The 17725-nt window shown below is 37.9% G+C and overlaps 2 protein-coding genes across 11 annotated transcripts in view; one reads left to right on the forward strand and one right to left on the reverse strand.

Annotated features, from left to right (window-relative positions):
• LOC107696186 (serine/threonine-protein kinase MRCK alpha-like) overlaps positions 1-13299 on the forward strand; it is a 56254-nt gene extending 42955 nt beyond the window's left edge. For 6 of the 10 annotated variants that reach the window (XM_016496403.1, XM_016496409.1, XM_016496404.1 and 3 more), the window contains 19 exons: positions 73-111; positions 1567-1683; positions 2007-2087; positions 2881-2986; positions 3299-3435; positions 4404-4543; positions 4633-4714; positions 5485-5704; positions 5794-5856; positions 6452-6744; positions 6888-7182; positions 7298-7395; positions 7541-7625; positions 7758-7881; positions 8100-8217; positions 9439-9556; positions 9644-9801; positions 10418-10492; positions 12423-13299. In XM_016496403.1, coding sequence (XP_016351889.1) covers positions 73-111; positions 1567-1683; positions 2007-2087; positions 2881-2986; positions 3299-3435; positions 4404-4543; positions 4633-4714; positions 5485-5704; positions 5794-5856; positions 6452-6744; positions 6888-7182; positions 7298-7395; positions 7541-7625; positions 7758-7881; positions 8100-8217; positions 9439-9556; positions 9644-9801; positions 10418-10492; positions 12423-12554 — 2481 coding nt within the window. In that variant the 3' untranslated portion in view covers positions 12555-13299. The remainder of the gene's footprint in view (positions 1-72; positions 112-1566; positions 1684-2006; positions 2088-2880; positions 2987-3298; positions 3436-4403; positions 4544-4632; positions 4715-5484; positions 5705-5793; positions 5857-6451; positions 6745-6887; positions 7183-7297; positions 7396-7540; positions 7626-7757; positions 7882-8099; positions 8218-9438; positions 9557-9643; positions 9802-10417; positions 10493-12422) is intronic. The other 4 variants (XM_016496411.1, XM_016496413.1, XM_016496405.1 and 1 more) reach the window with 3 other exon arrangements.
• Positions 13300-15124: 1825 nt separating this feature from the next.
• The window catches only part of fzd3a (frizzled class receptor 3a), a 20815-nt gene continuing 18214 nt past the window's right edge, over positions 15125-17725 (reverse strand). Inside the window, exon 7 of the mRNA XM_016496262.1 lies at positions 15125-16409. Within this exon, the coding sequence (XP_016351748.1) occupies positions 16157-16409 (253 nt within the window). The 3' untranslated portion in view covers positions 15125-16156. The remainder of the gene's footprint in view (positions 16410-17725) is intronic.

Genomic DNA, 17725 nt, shown 5'->3' on the forward strand with positions numbered 1-17725 from the left:
ATCGTATCTAGCTGACAATTGTACATGAAGTTTGACTCTCCTCTCATCTTTTTTCTCTCTCTTCATATGAAGCGGTCACCCTCTTTTGGTCCCGGAAGCAAAACCAGACGTGTAAGACCCGCTTTTGTCCTGTGTCACAGTAAAATCCCCCCACCATCATATTTTTTACTGTGGTTGTGATGCCTGTTTTGCAAATTGCATGCTCTGATTGTGGTGATATCTGTATTGCATGAGACCTTCATTGCTGAAATGCATCTGAAATGTATTTGGGAACCTTTCTTTCATCTTTTGAAAAGCATATGAACCATATATGTGATTGAGGTGTTATATTAATATACTTCAGAGAAACTGGGTTATTGACTGGGTTAGTTAATTAAACTTGGTGGTTTATTTTCCATACCATGTGCTTTTGTGGTACATTTTAAAAGCCCATTTAAATGGAAAGATATAGAATTCATTTGCTTGCCTTAATATTTGGATCTAATTTTAACTTTTGCTCTTGTATAAAGGTTAAAAAGACAAAAATAAGTTGTATAAAAGTTGTTTGCTTTAAATGAACAGTTTCTCATCATTTACTGACCCTTATGTCGATCCAAACCTAAATGTCTTGTTTTCCCGCATGGTGCACAGAATAAGTTAGGAAGAATTTTAACTCTCTTCTTTTTCTTTCAAAGACGGTCAAAATCCAGAAAAAGAAATGTTTCAGAAAGTTTCATAGACATTTATTATGGTGCAATAGATTTCTATTTGTTCTTTGGAACTTTCAGTTCATGAAAGAATGCTGCAAAAAAATTATCATGGTTTCCACAAAAATATTAAGCAGCAACAGTTTTCAACAAAATAATGAGAAATGTTTCTTGAGCAGCAAATCAGCATATTAGAATGATTTCTGAAGGATCATGTGACACTGAAGACTGGAGTAATGGCTGCTGAATATATATATATATATATATATATATATGTATATGTGTTTTTACATTGTAATAATGTTTCACAATATTACTGTTTTTGCTGTATTTTTGATCAACTAAATGCAAGCTTCATTTTAAATCATTAAAAAAATCTTACCGACCCCAAATGTTTGAACAGTAGTGTAGTTATTTGTTGAAAATTTATACAGAAGTCATACAGGTATGGAAAGACATGACGGTGAGCAAATGATGACTGAATTTTCATGTTTAAGTAAACTAATCCTTTACAGATCACTTTAATGTAAGACCCTCATAAATTGTGGATATGCGTCCCTTTATTGTTTTTAATGTAGTTCCAAGTTGTGTTTTTTTTTCTGCCTTTCATTTCATCTTGCATGTGTAGTTGGTGTGTGGTCTCTGTGTAGTGGGTGTATTGTGCCTTTACTCATTGGCTTGGTGCCTGGGTGCACATGCTTTGTTCTTCTTAGAGGGTGTAATTCCAGTAAAAATAGTATTGTCATGATAAGCTTTATGGTCTTGATATATTGCTGTGAGTGCGTTTCGCTCTGCATGGAGGCATATTCTTCTGGTATCACAGTCGCATGTGCCGCATGACACATTTGAAAAAAATAATTACCATCTTTTTGTTTCTTAGCTTGACTCGGCAGATTTCACTCCCTCCAACACTCCGTCACGAGATGAAGACTCAAGATCCCGTCGTATATCACGCTCACGCTCCCCATCAACTGCCAGTGACATGGAGCCTATTGAGGTATCCTTTGGACTCTTAAAGGATTAATCCACCTAGAAATGAAAATACTGTTACTATTTATTCACCCGCGTATTATTTCGATCTCATATGCTGTTATTTTTTTCTATGAAGCACAAAAGCAGATGTACTGGCCACTCTTTTCCATATAATTAAAGTGATCCATCATTTCAGATTTTTTGTTTTTGTGTTTCACATAAGAAAGAAAACCAGGTTTGAAATGATGACAGAATTTTCATTTGGAGTCAGTTATTCCTTTAACTCTTACCAAGAGTTAAATAAAATGTAATAAAATGTACTCATGTGTTGGTGTGTCCTCCTCCTAGTTGATTGACCACACGTCACGTAGTCTACAGACTCCAACAGGCAGATCAGGCTACGGGAGCTTGGGACACTCATCATCTAAGGTAACTATTTACATCATAACAGTAGGAATGTTTCAATCTGTATAGATTACACTACCATTCAAATATTTGGGTCCGTAAGATTTTAAAATGTTTTTGAATGAATTCCCTTATGCTCACCCAGGCTGCATTTAGTTAATAAAAATACAGTAAAACAATAATATTGTGACAAATTTTAAATAACTGTTTTGTGTAAATATTTAAAATGTAATTTATTTCTGTGATAGCAAAGCTGAATTTTCAGTAGTCATTACTCCAGTCTTAAGAGTCACATGATCCTTCAGAAATCATTCTACTATGCTGAAGAAATAGAAATATTTCTTATTATTACATTTTTAGGATTCTTTTATTAATAAACAGCATTTATTTGCAACAGAAATCATTTGTAACATTATAGCTTTCTATATATGCATTTTATGCAGATATGCAGATTATTTGCTTCCTTGCTGAATAAAATTAAGACATTTTTTTTACTGACCTCAAACTTTTGAACTGTAGTGTATTGCTGTACCGTGCTGTACATTTCTATATATTTATGCTGCAGAACTGCTTTAGGAATTAATTTAAGTAGATGATCCAAAAATAGGCATTACCATGTGGTTGTTTTCTTTACGAACCTTTTTTTTTTTTTTACGAATTTCCATTAAAAATAAATATTGTGCTATAATATTGTATTGTGCTGTAGGAATTTTGTCCAGTACTCTTATTGTCCAGCATTTGTCTTAATGCTGTGATGTTTCTGTTGGAACGTCTATGGTTGTGTTTAATTACGTTGCTGATGTTCTCTGCTCCACAGCCCAAGGCGCACCAGTTTAGTGTGAAGACCTTCACCGTTCCCGCCAAATGCAACCAGTGCACCTCTCTGATGGTGGGACTTATCCGTCAGGGCTGCACATGTGAAGGTGAGACAACAGAAGAGAAAGAAATCTGGATGTTTAAAGTGTTTGAGACAACAGTGAATATGATATGTTTTTAGTTTTCGAGATGATCAAACCCGTATGACTTTATTTCTTCTTAGGAACACACAAGGACAACCAGCATAAATCTTGAATATTTTCTTTATCGTGTTCCACAGAAGAAATAAAGTCATGCGGGTTTGGAACAAAATAAGGGCGAACCTTTGAGGTTTATTCAATGTTCTCCAATCCAAGGATGCCTTATTGGTAGAATACTCAGTAATACTCAATGCCATTTTCCTCCATCTCTCCTTACAGTCTGCAACTTCTCCTGTCACGTCACCTGTGCTGATAAAGCACCCTCTGTGTGCCCCGTTGCACCAGACCAAACCAAGGGCAAATTGGGAATCGACACTCAGAGAGGCATAGGGACTGCATATGAGGGCCATCTTGGGGTAAGATTTGCCAAATATGTTCTGCTCTTCATATTTTGTTCACTATTGGTCAGTCTGTCTTTTTTATGGTCTTCAGAAATTACCACATACTACAGGTACATCTCAAAAAATTAGAATATCATGAAAAAGGTCAATATTTTTTGTCACTCATTTCAGAAAGTGAAACCCATATATTATATAGATTCATTACACAGAGTGAAATATTAGTCCAGTTCTTTTTCTCCACAGCCCAGGTAAGACGCTTCTGACGTTCTCTTTGGTTCAGGAGTGGCTTGACACGAGGAATGCGACATTTGTAGCCCATGTCTAGGATTCGTCTGTGCGTAGTGGCTCTTGATGCGCTGATGCCAGCCTCAGTCCACTCCTTGTGAAGCTCCCCCAAATTCTTGAATGGATTTTGCCTGACAATCCTCTCAAGGCTGCGGTTATCCCTTTTGCTGGTGCACCTTTTCCTACCACACTTTTTCCTTCCACTCAACTTTCTATGAATATGCTTGGATACAGCACTCTGTGAACAACCAGCTTCTTTAGCAATGAACTTTTGTGGCTTACCCTCCTTGTGGAGGGTGTCAGTGACTGTCTTCTGGACATCTGTCAAGTCAGCAGTCTTCCCCATGATTGTGTAGCCTACTGACCCAGACTGAGAGACCATTTAAAGGCTCAGGAAACCTTTGCAGGTGTTTTGAGGTAATTAGCTGATTAGGGTGTGACACCATGACATTCCAATACTGAACTTTTTCACAATATTAAAGTTTTCTGAGACACTGAATTTTGGGTTTTCATTATCTGTAAGCCATAATCATCAAAATGTCAAGACATAAAGGCTTGAAATATTTAACTCTGTGTAACCTTTTTCATGATATTCTAATTTTTTGAGGTGTACCTGTATGTCTTTCCACTTTTTTTGGCTACAAACTTAGTTTTTGATGTTCGCTGTCTTGTAATTGAGCTTTGGCTGTCTTTTCCAGATACCAAAGCCCACAGGGGTGAAAAAGGGTTGGCAGAGGGTCTGGGCAGTGGTATGTGACTTCAAACTTTTCCTGTATGAGCTTGGAGAAGGGAAGGGTGCCCAGCCTGGTGTCATAGTTAACCAGGTCATTGACATGAGGTGAGGGAGATCTTCATTCAAAAGTGATGCTCAAATATTTAAGTCAAATACTTCATATATCGTGCTTGACTCTCTTTTATCCTGAGCAGGGATGAAGAGTTTTCCGCCAGCTTTGTTCTGGAGTCTGATGTCATCCATGCTAACAAGAGGGATATCCCCTGTATTTTTAGGGTAAGAACATACAGGCAATTTGTAATTTCATACTGTAGAGTTTCTCTTTTTCCATGTCATAATTTTGATATTTTTCTGTGGCAATTTATTTATTTTTATTATCATTTTGAAGACTCTCCAAAAATTATTTTGCTTAGTATTTTATAAAATAAAATGTCCAGGATTGTGTGATGAATAAAAAGTTTAAAAGAACAGCATTTATTTGACATATTATTATTATTATTATTATTATTACTGCCCCCCCCAACTTTTGAAAGGTAGTGTTTACCTTGAAAAATGTCATTTGAATTTTTTTTGAACTTGGAATTTGTTAGCAAGTATTGTATAGGGGTGACTGATATGAATAACAATATTGTAAAAAGTGCTTATGAAAGTGTTTATTTAGAATATTATTGTAATATAATTATGATATATATTATTGTTGTTGTTATTGCCAAAATCAGATCTCTTAGACTTTGATCTGTTCTGTTATGAACAACCATTTTTGGCCATTTGTCGTAGTTCCATTGTTAATGTAATATTTGCATTGTGCCTTCGTAGAATAGGAATAGTAATTTATTTCTGTCCTAAATTCTTCACTTTCATCATTCATCAAGCATAATTTTTCCTCACAGTGGTTTCTTCAAAATATCACAGATCAAATTATAGCAATCAGGCGATTATGTGATAATCATGACTGAACTAACTATAGCCTTAGGCAGTCATTAGTCATTTCATATCAAGACATTTTTGAATTGCTTTTCATACATTGTTCTTCGTTCATTCCACAGGTAACAGCATCTCAGCTGTCCACCTCCTCTAGTCAGAAGACGTGCATCCTGATCCTGGCTGACAGTGAGCAAGAGAGGACAAAGTGGGTGTCCGCACTGAACGAACTGCACCGCATTCTGAGGAAAAACAAGCTGAAGGAGCGTTTCGTGTATGTGCCTAAAGATGCGTATGACAGCACCCTTCCTCTCATCAAAACCACCCAGACTGCTGCTATTATAGGTACAGAGACACAAAAAAGAAAGAGCAAATACTGATAACATTGCATAGTGTTTAATCCAAAATGCTTGATTGTCACAATTTCTGTTTAGACCATGAACGGGTTGCTTTGGGGAATGAGGAAGGCCTGTTTGTAATCCACGTCACCAAAGACGGTAAAACTTCCTTAATTAATCCTATTTCTTCATTGCCCAATAAATTTAAGGTTTGTGGCTTATTGGTCAAAAATTTAGACTGGTAACTTAAAGTTTATTGGTTTAAACCTTGGGAAGTCTGATGTATGAGCTACCAGGTGGCTTCAGGGTAGTTAAGGTACAATTTCTGTAATACCCAAATGTTAAAAACACTGACATGCTCTCCATCATTTTGACAGAAAAAAATGGGTCTATTGCATTGGAATGCCAGACATGTATTTAATTTTCGGGAAAATGAAAACAGCGACAGATAAAAATAGAGCATGAAGGAAAATGTAGAACCCAGCCTGTCAGTGACAGATAATGATTATGTTTTAGTTCAACCTCTGAGTGTAAATTACTTTTCTTTGCATAAAAGCAGCTAAATCAATGTTTGTTTTTTTTTGTTTATCAGAGGAGACATATTACAAATCTATTAAATGTTGTAAACTCTCAAAATGTTTATGATTTGTAAGATGCTTTAAAAAGTGCACCATTGCTGAACCACATGCCCATTAAAACTGAAATACCTGATGCAAGACCAACATTCATTGAACATTTTTGTCCTTTCTGCTAGAAATTGTTCGTGTGGGTGACATTAAGAAGGTGCATCACATAGAACTGATGCCCACAGAGCATCTAATGGCCGTCATCTCGGGCAGGAACCGACAAGTGTGTCTGGTCCCCATGGCTGGGTTCGATGGGAGGGAGATTGACAAGAATAAAGTGGCAGATACTAAAAACTGCCAGGCACTGGTGTCTGGTGTGGTGCGCAATAACACCTGCTTCTGCCTTGCAATTAAACGGCAGATCTCCTGCTATGAAATTAACAAGAGCAAGTCTCGCTACTGCCATCTGGTGGACATACAAGTACAGTATTCAAAACCTCTTGTTATTTTTTTCAAATCAAGTAAATGCAGTCTAAATGTAGTTAGTGTCCAATACTCAGTAGATCACAAAGATCATCTTTGCTAGCACACACAGCAACATCAACAGCCCTTTCTATATCTCAGGCTCCAGGAACTGTCCAGTGGATGGCGTTCTTTGGCCAACAATTATGTGTTGGATACCAAGCTTGCTTTATGCGCTACAGCTTGCATGGAGATACCCCTCCTGTCAGCATGCTCCACCCGGATGACCCAACATTGGCGTTTATTAAGGCAGAGAACTTGGATGCCCTTTGTGCAGTGGAAATCTCCAATAAAGAACTGCTGCTCTGCTTCAGCAAAATTGCAGTGTATGTGGACACACATGGCAGACGCTCGCGCCAGCAGGAGCTAATGTGGCCCGCGATGCCCACCGCCTGCTGTGAGTAGAGAGAAGTTAATCGTCAATTTACACTTAATGGCTAAAGACAAGGGTCAGGGTGTGGCTGTGAAAAAGTTTTGTTATTTTGACCTTGTGGATGTTTTATATCTCGCAGGCTACAATGCCCCCTACCTGTCAGTCTACAGTGAAAATGCAGTGGATGTGTTTGAGGTGAACACTATGGAATGGATACAGACTATTCCTCTCAAAAAGGTTTGCTTATTTCAGTTTCAGAAGTCTTTAAAAAATTAAATTATAATAAATAAATAACTCTTGCACACCCACACACAATTGATAAATGATCAATAAATGAATCATCTTATAAATGAATCAATAAACTTTCACTGGCTCTGTGCAGGTCCGACCGTTGAACATGGATGGCTCTTTGAATCTCTTGGGCCTAGAGACGGTCAGACTCATCTACTTTAGAAACAAGACTGCAGGTAACGGCACTGTCTCTATAATTCATTGAAATGCAATGATCATAGCTCAAGTTGCTTTAGTAGTGCTGTTTGAAATAATGAATAATTCAGATTTGAATAATATGTCTGATAATGCATCATGTGTGTGTTTAGAGGGAGACGAACTGGTGGTGCCTGAGGTGTGTGATAACAGCAGGAAGCAGATGGTACGCAGCATGAGCAACAAGAGACGATTCTCATTCCGTATTCCTGAGGAGGAGAGACTGCAGCAGAGGAGGTGAATGTCTCTCTCTCTCACACACACACACACACACACACACACACACACACACGCATACACACATTTGTGTACTACCATGCTAAAAAGACAAGCTGAGCAGTTTCAAAGCATACTTTGTTAGGTCTGGATTCAATATGCATTTTTTTAAACTTCTGAAATATCATTATAGTCATTATAGGGTTATTATATTAACTTACTGGTGTGTGTGATTGCAGAGACATGTTGAAAGATCCAGAGAAAAGGAGCAAGTTGATCTCCAATCCTATGAATTTTAACCACGTGGCTCATATGGGTCCTGGAGATGGAATGCAGATCCTCAGAGATCTGCCAATGGTTAGAGGCTCATCTTTAAAAGAATATTCTGTGTTCAGTGCACATTAAGTTCAGTCGATAGCATTTGTGGCAAAATGTGGATTATTATTTCACTTGTGTTAATAGTATAACCACAAGACATAAACAATATGCACGTTAACATGATTTTAATGTGCAAAAAATTGCTCACTAACCTTTTCAATGGAAAGTTACTTTTAATATGTAACTATTAATACACAAGTTTTAATAGAATAATTAATAGAAAGTGTACTTAGAAAAAGTGTAAAAAAAAAGTGTCTTTAGCTTTTAAATCCTCCAAAAATGGGCCCCCTTCACTTATATTGTAAGTGCCTCACTGTAACCTTGATTTTAATTTTTTTTCAAAGAAAAGGAGGAAATGGAGAGTTTTTTTTTTTTTGATGGTACATTATGCTACACAAATGCTGTCGATTGAGCTTAACTTTTGTTGAACTCAGAATATCCCTTTAATGCTTTACAACCTCATTTTGATTTGTATTTTTCTGGTTATTTATCAAGTCGCTCCACTTTTGGTTTGTGCACTACCATTCAAAAGTTTGGGATCAGTCTTTTTTTTTTTTTTTAAATAACTACTTTTACTTAAAGCAAAGATTAATTTAATTGATCAAATGTGACATTAAAGACAATTATATGTAAGATTTCTATTAAAAAAAGGCTTTTCTTTTGAATTTTCTGTTCATAAAACAAATCTGGAAAAAATGTATTTCAGTTCGCACAAAAATATTAAGCAGCTTTTAACAAGAAATGTTTCTTGAGAACCACATCAGCATATTAGAACAGATTTCTGAAGGATCATGTGACACTGAAGACTGGAGTAATGATGCTGAAAATTCAGCTTTGGCCTCAAATGAAAATATATTACAATAGAAAACAAATTAAATTGTAATTATATTTCTCAGTATTACTGTTCTACTCTGTGTTTTTAATTAGACTTTGAAGAACTTTAAAAAATCTGACTGACCCAAACTTGTGAACGGAAGTGTATGTCACCAAACAACTCTCCAGTCTCAACATTCATGGGTGTGTCAAAGGTCATTTATGCATCCTGTATTGATATATGTTGATAGCAACATGACGTCTTAAAGATCACTATATGGAATCCCATTGTTTGTTCTCATCAAGTCATGTTTGTCCCATTCATTGCATGTTTTTGTGTCCCTGCTCTGTGTGTGTGTGTGTGGTGTTTCTCTGTGTAACCTGTAGAATGTGCGTGCTCAGGACAATCGAGCCGTGTTCAGCGGTTCCGTCAGCATCCCCTCAATCACCAAAAACCGTGCCGAACCTGGGCGATCCATGAGCGCAAGCAGTGGCCTAGGAATGCGTACGTACACACAAGTGTCTGCTCTTATATTTATCATATTCCGTGGATTTCATTCCCAACTATTTTCTTTCTTCTCCTCTCTATCAGGGTCCTCCTCTCAGAACGGCAGCGCTCTGAGGAGGGAGTTATCGGGTGGCAGCTACAGTTCTAAACGCCAGACCATGACGTCACCCTCTGAGAGCTCGCTGTCGTCAGGAGGGGGGATGGACGTGGGCGAAGCGCCGCTCTCTCAGTTTGATAGAGAGGTGAGTCGTGATGTAGGAGGAATCGGGACAGTGGTATGTTCATTACCTCATCACATCGAAGCCAAATTCGCACTATGCAGGGACGTCAAGGCACATGACCAGCAAGCCATGATATCCATGATGATTAAATTTGAGCCTTATGCTGTCTTCGTGTGCTAAAAGAATTACTGTAAATATGAGATTCCTAGTTGGAAATTGGATATGAATAGCCTCTCAATGTGTATTCTTATCTGTGTTATTTTAAAAAATATATATATAATAATAATAATTTATTCACACTCATGTCGTTCTAAAACCCCTATGATTCTCCTGCACACCTCCTGACTTGTAAAAAACAGCTTGCCCCATCCCTTCCCATTAGGCCTGTAAAGGTGGAACACCTATAATGTAATTTGCCCTTTGTTCCCCCCACCTAGCTTTGTCAATGCTTACGCCACTTTATGCCTGCCACCCCATTCCACTACATCCAACAGAATCCCTAGCAATTCACCCACCCGTGCCCTTATCTCACCCGCCATCTCCCCATACCGCTGTGCTTTGTGCCTCCCGGGTGCTTCATTCTCCTTCAGCAAGTTTGGAAGCCATTCTGGCACTCAGTCTGCCCTTTCCTTCTCAGTGGCAGGCGGTATCACCCTCGGAGAAGACCCCTGATCTGAAAAGGGCTTTAAGGAACCTGCTTAGTAAGATGAAGGTAAACGTCACACATTTGCGGTGAAACATACACACCCACACACACGACTGCTGTCATCGGCACACTCAGGCAGCCCTGCAGAGCCCTTCTCGAGTATCCACTGCCCATTTTTGAAGCTCACAACCCACAAGCGATTGTGGTGAAGCAGAGAGCTTCGGTTGGGAATGGCAAGCATCCATCCGCATGTCTCGCCTTCATACCGCTCCTGCTGGCCACCCCATGTCCACTAGAGAAAACAAGGCTCTTTATGTGAAGAAAAGAGAGTTGGACCAGAAAAATACTCTGTACAAGTACACAAATGCTTGGTTTGTACTCAAGGGGGCGCTAGAGTAAAATGAATGTGCCGAATGTGTAGTTTTTTTCAGGTAATTACTGATAAACATATCAAGTTGTGGAAGAAGACTACACTGATGTACTGTAGCGCCCCTTGTGGCATAGTTTAGAATGCAACACATGTTTTGTTACAAGCTTGTTTAGCTTGAAGTATTTGCATTCACATACTTGCAAAGAGTGTTATTCTAACCTTAAAATGTGGAATCAGCTTTGCTTTGAAGCGACTCTATTGAGTTGATAGCTGCGAACCACTGGCTATGAGTATGAGAACTTGTCTTTATGTGTTGTACGTTGATGTAACTCATTTTATTTACTTTGTAGTGCTTTGTTTTCAAAAATCCAGCTGGATTAAAGGACCTCCACCAGTTTTATGCTTTGTAGACATGGCAGAGCCCAATCAGGGAGACCAATGCAATATTCTATAATGTAAACATTCAAAAAATGCTAAATTTGTGTAGTTTAGCATATATACAATTTTGCAGTTTCTACATTTTGCACAAGTTAAATGGATAGTTCACCTAAAACTGAATGTTCTGCCATCATTTACTCATGTCGTTCCAAACCTGTGTTTCTTTCTTTTGCAGAGCACAAAAGAGGTTTTGAAGAATGTTTTAACTTTGTTCATCAAATAAAAAAAAAAACATTTTCCAAAAAGACATTTCCCAAAATACCTTCTTTTGTGTTCCACAGAAGAAAGTTCGTCTTACAGGTTTGGAATGACATGAAGGTGAGTAAATGATGAAAGAATTTTAATATTTGGGTGAACTGTCCTGATTAATATTCTCTTAAGATCAGCATGTGAAACAGCGACTTTTCTGAACCAAGTATGCCATGTTTACAAGCCAACTTTTGTTACAAAGTTGCTAAAAGTTAGATCCCATTTAATTGGGTTTTATTTGCACCCTTTTTTGCACAGTATTTGGTATCATTGCATGTGTCCACTATAGTGCAAAAGTTTGGGGTCATTACATTTTTTTTTTTTAACTGCAAAGATGTATTAATTTGATTAAAAGCGACAGTAAAGACTTTTATATTGTTATAAAAAATCTACTTCAAATCAATGCTGTTCTTTTGAACTTTCTATACATCAAAGAATCCTGAATTTTTTTTTATCATGATTTCTACAAAAAATATCAAGCAGCACAACTGTAACTGTTTTCAACATTGATAAAAATAAATGTTTCTGGGGTACCAAAACGGCATATTAAAATGATTTCTGAAGGATCACGTGACACTGAAGACTGGAGTAATGGCTGCTGAAAATTCATTTTTGCCATCATAAATTATTATTATTCAAACAGATAACAATTAAAGTGTAATAATATTTTGTAATATTACAGTTTGAACTATGTTTGATCAAATAAGTGCAGCCTTGGTGAGCAGAAGAGACTTTCAAAAACATTTCAAATTTTACTGACCCCAAACTTGTGAATGATAGTGTAATTAAAGTCTTCATATGTCCATCGTCACTTGTCTTTTTCATGTGTGTATTTAAAGGAAAACTTTAGGGCTAGATGATTATACTACTTTCTATGATCCATAAATTCTGTTGGTAGCATCTCTGTTGTTACAATAATTTATTTATTTATTTTTTCAGGACTCTGATTCACCCCGGCACTCCACTGCCTCCAACAGCTCCACCTTCAGCAGCCCGCCGAGCCCCGCCTCCCCGCACAAGACAAAGTCCCTCTCACTGGAGAGCACAGACCGCACAGGGTGGGACACATGATGGACTCAACAATGAACCAATCACAACAAACTTTGAGTCTGCCAGTCACAGTGCTCCATCCCCTCCCATACAGTCGCACCCAGGCACTACAAGCCCCTCCCACTTCATTTGCATAAAGCATCACCACTGGGGAACGTACAAAGGAGAAACCACACCAACACAAGAGTTTGTATGTTTGAGCGACCAGGACACGCATGATTACGACCCCGCAAAAGCTGATTGGAGGAAAAAGTGGAAGTTAGGTTCTGGGTTTTAATGTGACTGGTGTTTGTACATAGACTGGGTTAGGGTTGAACTTTTATTTATTTATCATTCAGCCATTTCAAGGTGGAAAATACTGTCACATCCCTCACACTCGTTCTTCAGCTGTGGACCATATGGGAATGATGATTCCATTATAGAATCCCACTAATTTACCTGGAGGAAAAAATGCAATGATGTATATTTTTTATTTGCTTTTAAAAGTGTGTGCTGTGAGAGACCGCAGATATCAGGCGACCTCATCTATCGCTTCCTGTCCTAGATTTGTAGGAATATATAGAGGCTTTCTGACACGATGATGTCTTGGAATCTGTCGCCGTCATCATCGCCAATCTCCACGTAATCCAAACCTTCCGTGAACCAACATGACCTGTGAAAACACATCACAGTAATGTACATAGCTTAAACGTATAGTATAATATATAATAAGGAAATATTGAAGAGATAAACTATGTGGAAAAAAAAATCTCATTGCTTTTATTTTTAAAAAATGATTTTAATATACTCGCACTAAGACCATTTAAAAAGCTTCAGTTGTGTCAGTTCCTTTGGATTTTTATTTTTGCTTTATGAGACAATACTGCCTTGTGTATTCTTATTTCTTTGTTGTCTTTTTTTTTTTTTTTTTTTTTAGATTTTTGTGAGATACTACAAATGTGCTTTAACTATAAAATCTGCATCATCTCAGTTGTGCTTTATCAGATGACAATACATGCATTGACCGAAACTGTACAGATATCAGCAAGGTTGCATACAAATATCATATTTCTGCAAACTAGAACTATTAAGTCCAAATTGTTGAACTGGTCCAACATGTAATTTGAGATTTGCAGACAGACAAAAGGTATGTCGTTTTGTTCCTGAATGGTTTCATCTAATGTTACAGAATGGGAAATATTCAACACACTTTGCCTCACCCACATAGTTTGGCTCTTTCTGTCTTGGAAAAGCATATTTTTAGAAAATCTTTTAATTGGATAATTCAGTAATTTTATCCAGTTAAGTGTTAAAACATTCACACCACTATTAAAGGGGTAAGTGATTTCTGGTAGCCAATGTTGATATTTCAGTTCTATTTATGACGCATTGACACAAATTTCAAATGATTTTCAATGGTCGCTTTGTCGCGTCCAGTGTACTAGACAGACTTTAGCTGTTGCGGCGCAGACACGGTGTTACTCACCTATCGAGAAGAAACAAAGCAACCTCGGCGTCCGATCGCAGGCCTTCCACTCCTTGAGTTCTCTCCAGCGCTGGAAAGCTGATCCGATATTTACACGGGTCCTACTTCTTGCCTTATCGTAAGCCTTCTTTTGTTCCGCAGACGTTTTCCTCTTTTGTTTTTTATCCGCCATCTCTATCTTTCTGTCGCTAGGCTCGGATAATGTCCGTCCTGTGCACTGAACGCTCTCTCCTCCGCATCATGAATAGACATGCCCCTTACTGCTGATTGGCTGCAAGTTTGTTTTGGTACTCGGCCGGACTCAGTTTTCTAAAGCGTTTTGAAAAAATGCATACCCCACCTTTAAATGTAAGGTTAAACTTTACCATTAAAATTTAGTACAAGAATCTGCTCCCACAATGCCAGCATGTATTTGTCATTATGCAGTTGTCAAATTGCGTTAGTTATGGTTTCAAGGGCATTTAGTCCATCTGAGGAAAAAGAAATGTTTAAAACTTCTCAGAAGTCACACATCTAATAAGCGACACAGGCTTCACTTTGTTCCTTATTCAGTTTGCAGTTGATTTAATCATGAGTTGCACAAGAAAGTGAGTCTCCCGGCTCATGCAGGCTTCTGTTTGATCCTTACATCTGCACCAGATTCTGTTCTTTGCATAAAGTGGGAAGCTCAGTTAATTTGATTAATTCGTTAAAAGTTTTACAGAAAATTGGCTCAATTTTGTAGTATCATTCCATCTGTAATAAGTAAAAGCAATGGAAAAAAGACATTTGGACAGAAACCTGCTAGAGACCTCCAGTAAAATGAAAATGTCTCTGCATTTCAGCAACCTCTTGGACATCACATTTATATGTGCTCATTCTCATCTCAGTTGTTTATTTTTTCAGGATATGCTGAAAGTTTTGCATGTCATAAATGATAATTCCATGTTTGATGGTTGTTTTCTGTTTCTCACTCACAAAGGTGGATATCACTTCAAACAATGAGGAATCGTTTTGCACAGATGTATTTAAGCTGGAAGGTCAAAGAATGGATAAAGTGGCCACTATGCATATATAGAGACGTTACTATATTAACCTGATGCTGATGTAATTCAATAAACGGAGGGAAATGACACACACAGATATGAAAGTTTTGAGAGTGATGTTTTATTTTGTACATAAAGCACTCAGGATCTCAGCATGTTAACAAAAAAGCTTTTCACAGTTTTCGGTAAATGTCACGAAAATGATGACTAATTATTATTAGTGCTAAAACTCAACAGAGAAGAGCTTGGTTGTAAAGGATAAGCCAATATCCATTCGAAAAATACCTACAATATCTAAAATGTTTTCCCCTCTAGTTTTATGCTTTTTAAATTCAGCTCTTAATGCTTTTCAAAGGGATATTTGACAAAAATGTTCTCACCCTCACCTTCAGGACATTGGCACTGGAAATGGCTGACACTTAGCACTGGAAATGATTATTGGCTGAATAATTACTTAAATGTTTTTTTATTTTCCCCCTACAAATATCAGAAGACTTGCAATGTAATGCACATGAGTCATTTATGTTGCTTTTTGTCATTTTTGTAGCTTTACAGCCCTTGGTCACTATTCACTATCATTGTATGGAAAGGAGAAGCTTGTACATTCTGCTAAACTTCTCCTTTTGTCTTCTACAGGATAAAAAGAAAATCATATGTTTGAAATGTCACAATGGTGAGAAAAAAGTTTGGGTGAACCGTCCATTTAAATTTAACCCAAATGTGCAGAGATGTCAGTATTTATCACTAGTTCTGTTCTACAAAATGGTCAAAAGTGCAATAAACAATGGAAAGAAACATTCAAAACCACATCTGTAGTGGAACAACTCAGAAAGCTTAAATCAAAAACAGCAAGTGGCTCAACACATCACAGAATGATAACGTATCAAAAGCCCTTACGTTTGACCCTGTTGAAGTAGGAACCCTGAATTCAAGAAGTCCAGTTTGTTCATATAGCTCAACTAGTAGCACAAGATGCTAACATCTGCAAGGCTGTGGGTTCAATTCCCAGGGAACACACATGGCACACTGTGTAGTTTGAACGCTCTCGTATTTGTGCTATTCATCATGGAGTTTGTGCCAAGAGTCCATGTTCTCTTTACTTGTTTGGTCTCTATTTGCTGCCATGTTAAAGTTCACGCCTTGGTCGCATCCTCCCCTACAACGCGGTGAATGCCATTGCCAGGGCTGCTTTGGATGGCCTGTGCTGTGATGGTGAGGTCTCGCATGCTGCTGTGCCGTGATTGGCTCTCCAGGCGCTGCAGACTGCCGTGCCGTGAATGGCTGTTGAGACGGTTGACGCCGCAGTGCTGGAGCGGATCATTAAGGCGCAGGGTGCTCCCATGAGGGAGACGTTCCTCGACGCCGCGATAACTGCAAGCTGTGTACCTGATGGAATAGAGAATGAAAGAGATTCAGTGATGTTTAGATCTTTGATCAGGGAGGCAGATGTAGGTTTCGGCCAGCTGCGCATAACTGGGGGCGGCACTATTATCCTGGGACATTTTCTCAAGTTGTTTTGAAGTAGAAAATATGTGAAAATTCATGCTATATACTTGTTATAGATATTATTTTGAATGATTCATCGTATATTTTATTTTAAAATTTGTTTTTGAACTTGTAACGTTTAAAGGAGACATTATGCCCCTTTTTACAATATGTAATATAAGTCTCTGGTGTCCCCAGAATGTCTCTGTGAAATTTCAGCTCAAAATACTCCACAGATAATTTATTATAACATTTTGAAAATGCCTATTTTTCAGTGGAAGCAGAAACATGCTGTTTTTCGGGCCGTCTCTTTAAATGCAAATGAGCTGCTGCTCCTCGCCCCCTTTTCCATAATAGAGCTGCGTCATTACAGCCATTTTAAACCATATGAGTTTAAACTTCTGATACACGGTTTTCTGAGCGCACACATCCGAAGCACACGGACAGAAAGCGGCTGTCACAGCATGTGAGTACTAAACTAAGTTCTCATTCACACACAAGTTTATGTTAAAAACACACGAGTTACAAAAACAGTCGGTTATGTCTGTGACGGTAAACAGATTTAAACAGAAATAAATTGCATGTTTATTTTAGATCTGTGTGGCAGCAGCAATACGTCACCAAGGGAGCAAAATCAGACGCGCTCGTTTTCTCAGACTCTTGCAGAAAAAGGCTTACCAAAACAAAGTTACTGGGTTAATCTTTTTCACGTTTTCTTGGTTGGTAGATGCACCGGGGACCTGATTATAGCACTTAAAACCTGGAAAAGTCAGATTTTCATGATATGTCACCTTTAATCAAAATTGTAACTAATTTTAGCCACCACTTTACAATTGATTGTGCTCACATTCATTTTCGAGTGTAACACCCACTCTCAAAATCAATTTAACAACCGATGCATAGAATCAAGTCCTCGCCCCAGAGTTTTTTCTTTTCCGTTTCACTCAAATGTTTGTCACGATGCAGAAGAAAAGATCTGTCACTACTTCCATTTCACCGCAACTTATAGGCTAGAAATTGAAAGGTTGTAGGTTCAAAGCCCACGATGCATGACCATTGTGTACATTATTTGTATAGGTATTCATAAAACAACTTTCTTTCACAAATTAGTACGTATCACCCAATTTTTTTTAAATGACTTTATTAAAGGGGTGGTTCAGTGTTTTTTTTCTAGGCTTGATTGTGTTTATGGGGTGCAGTCTAACATGTGTTAATGC

This window comes from Sinocyclocheilus anshuiensis, unplaced genomic scaffold (assembly GCF_001515605.1).
Source record: "Sinocyclocheilus anshuiensis isolate Anshui unplaced genomic scaffold, SAMN03320099.WGS_v1.1 scaffold306, whole genome shotgun sequence".
Lineage (NCBI taxonomy): Eukaryota > Metazoa > Chordata > Actinopteri > Cypriniformes > Cyprinidae > Sinocyclocheilus > Sinocyclocheilus anshuiensis.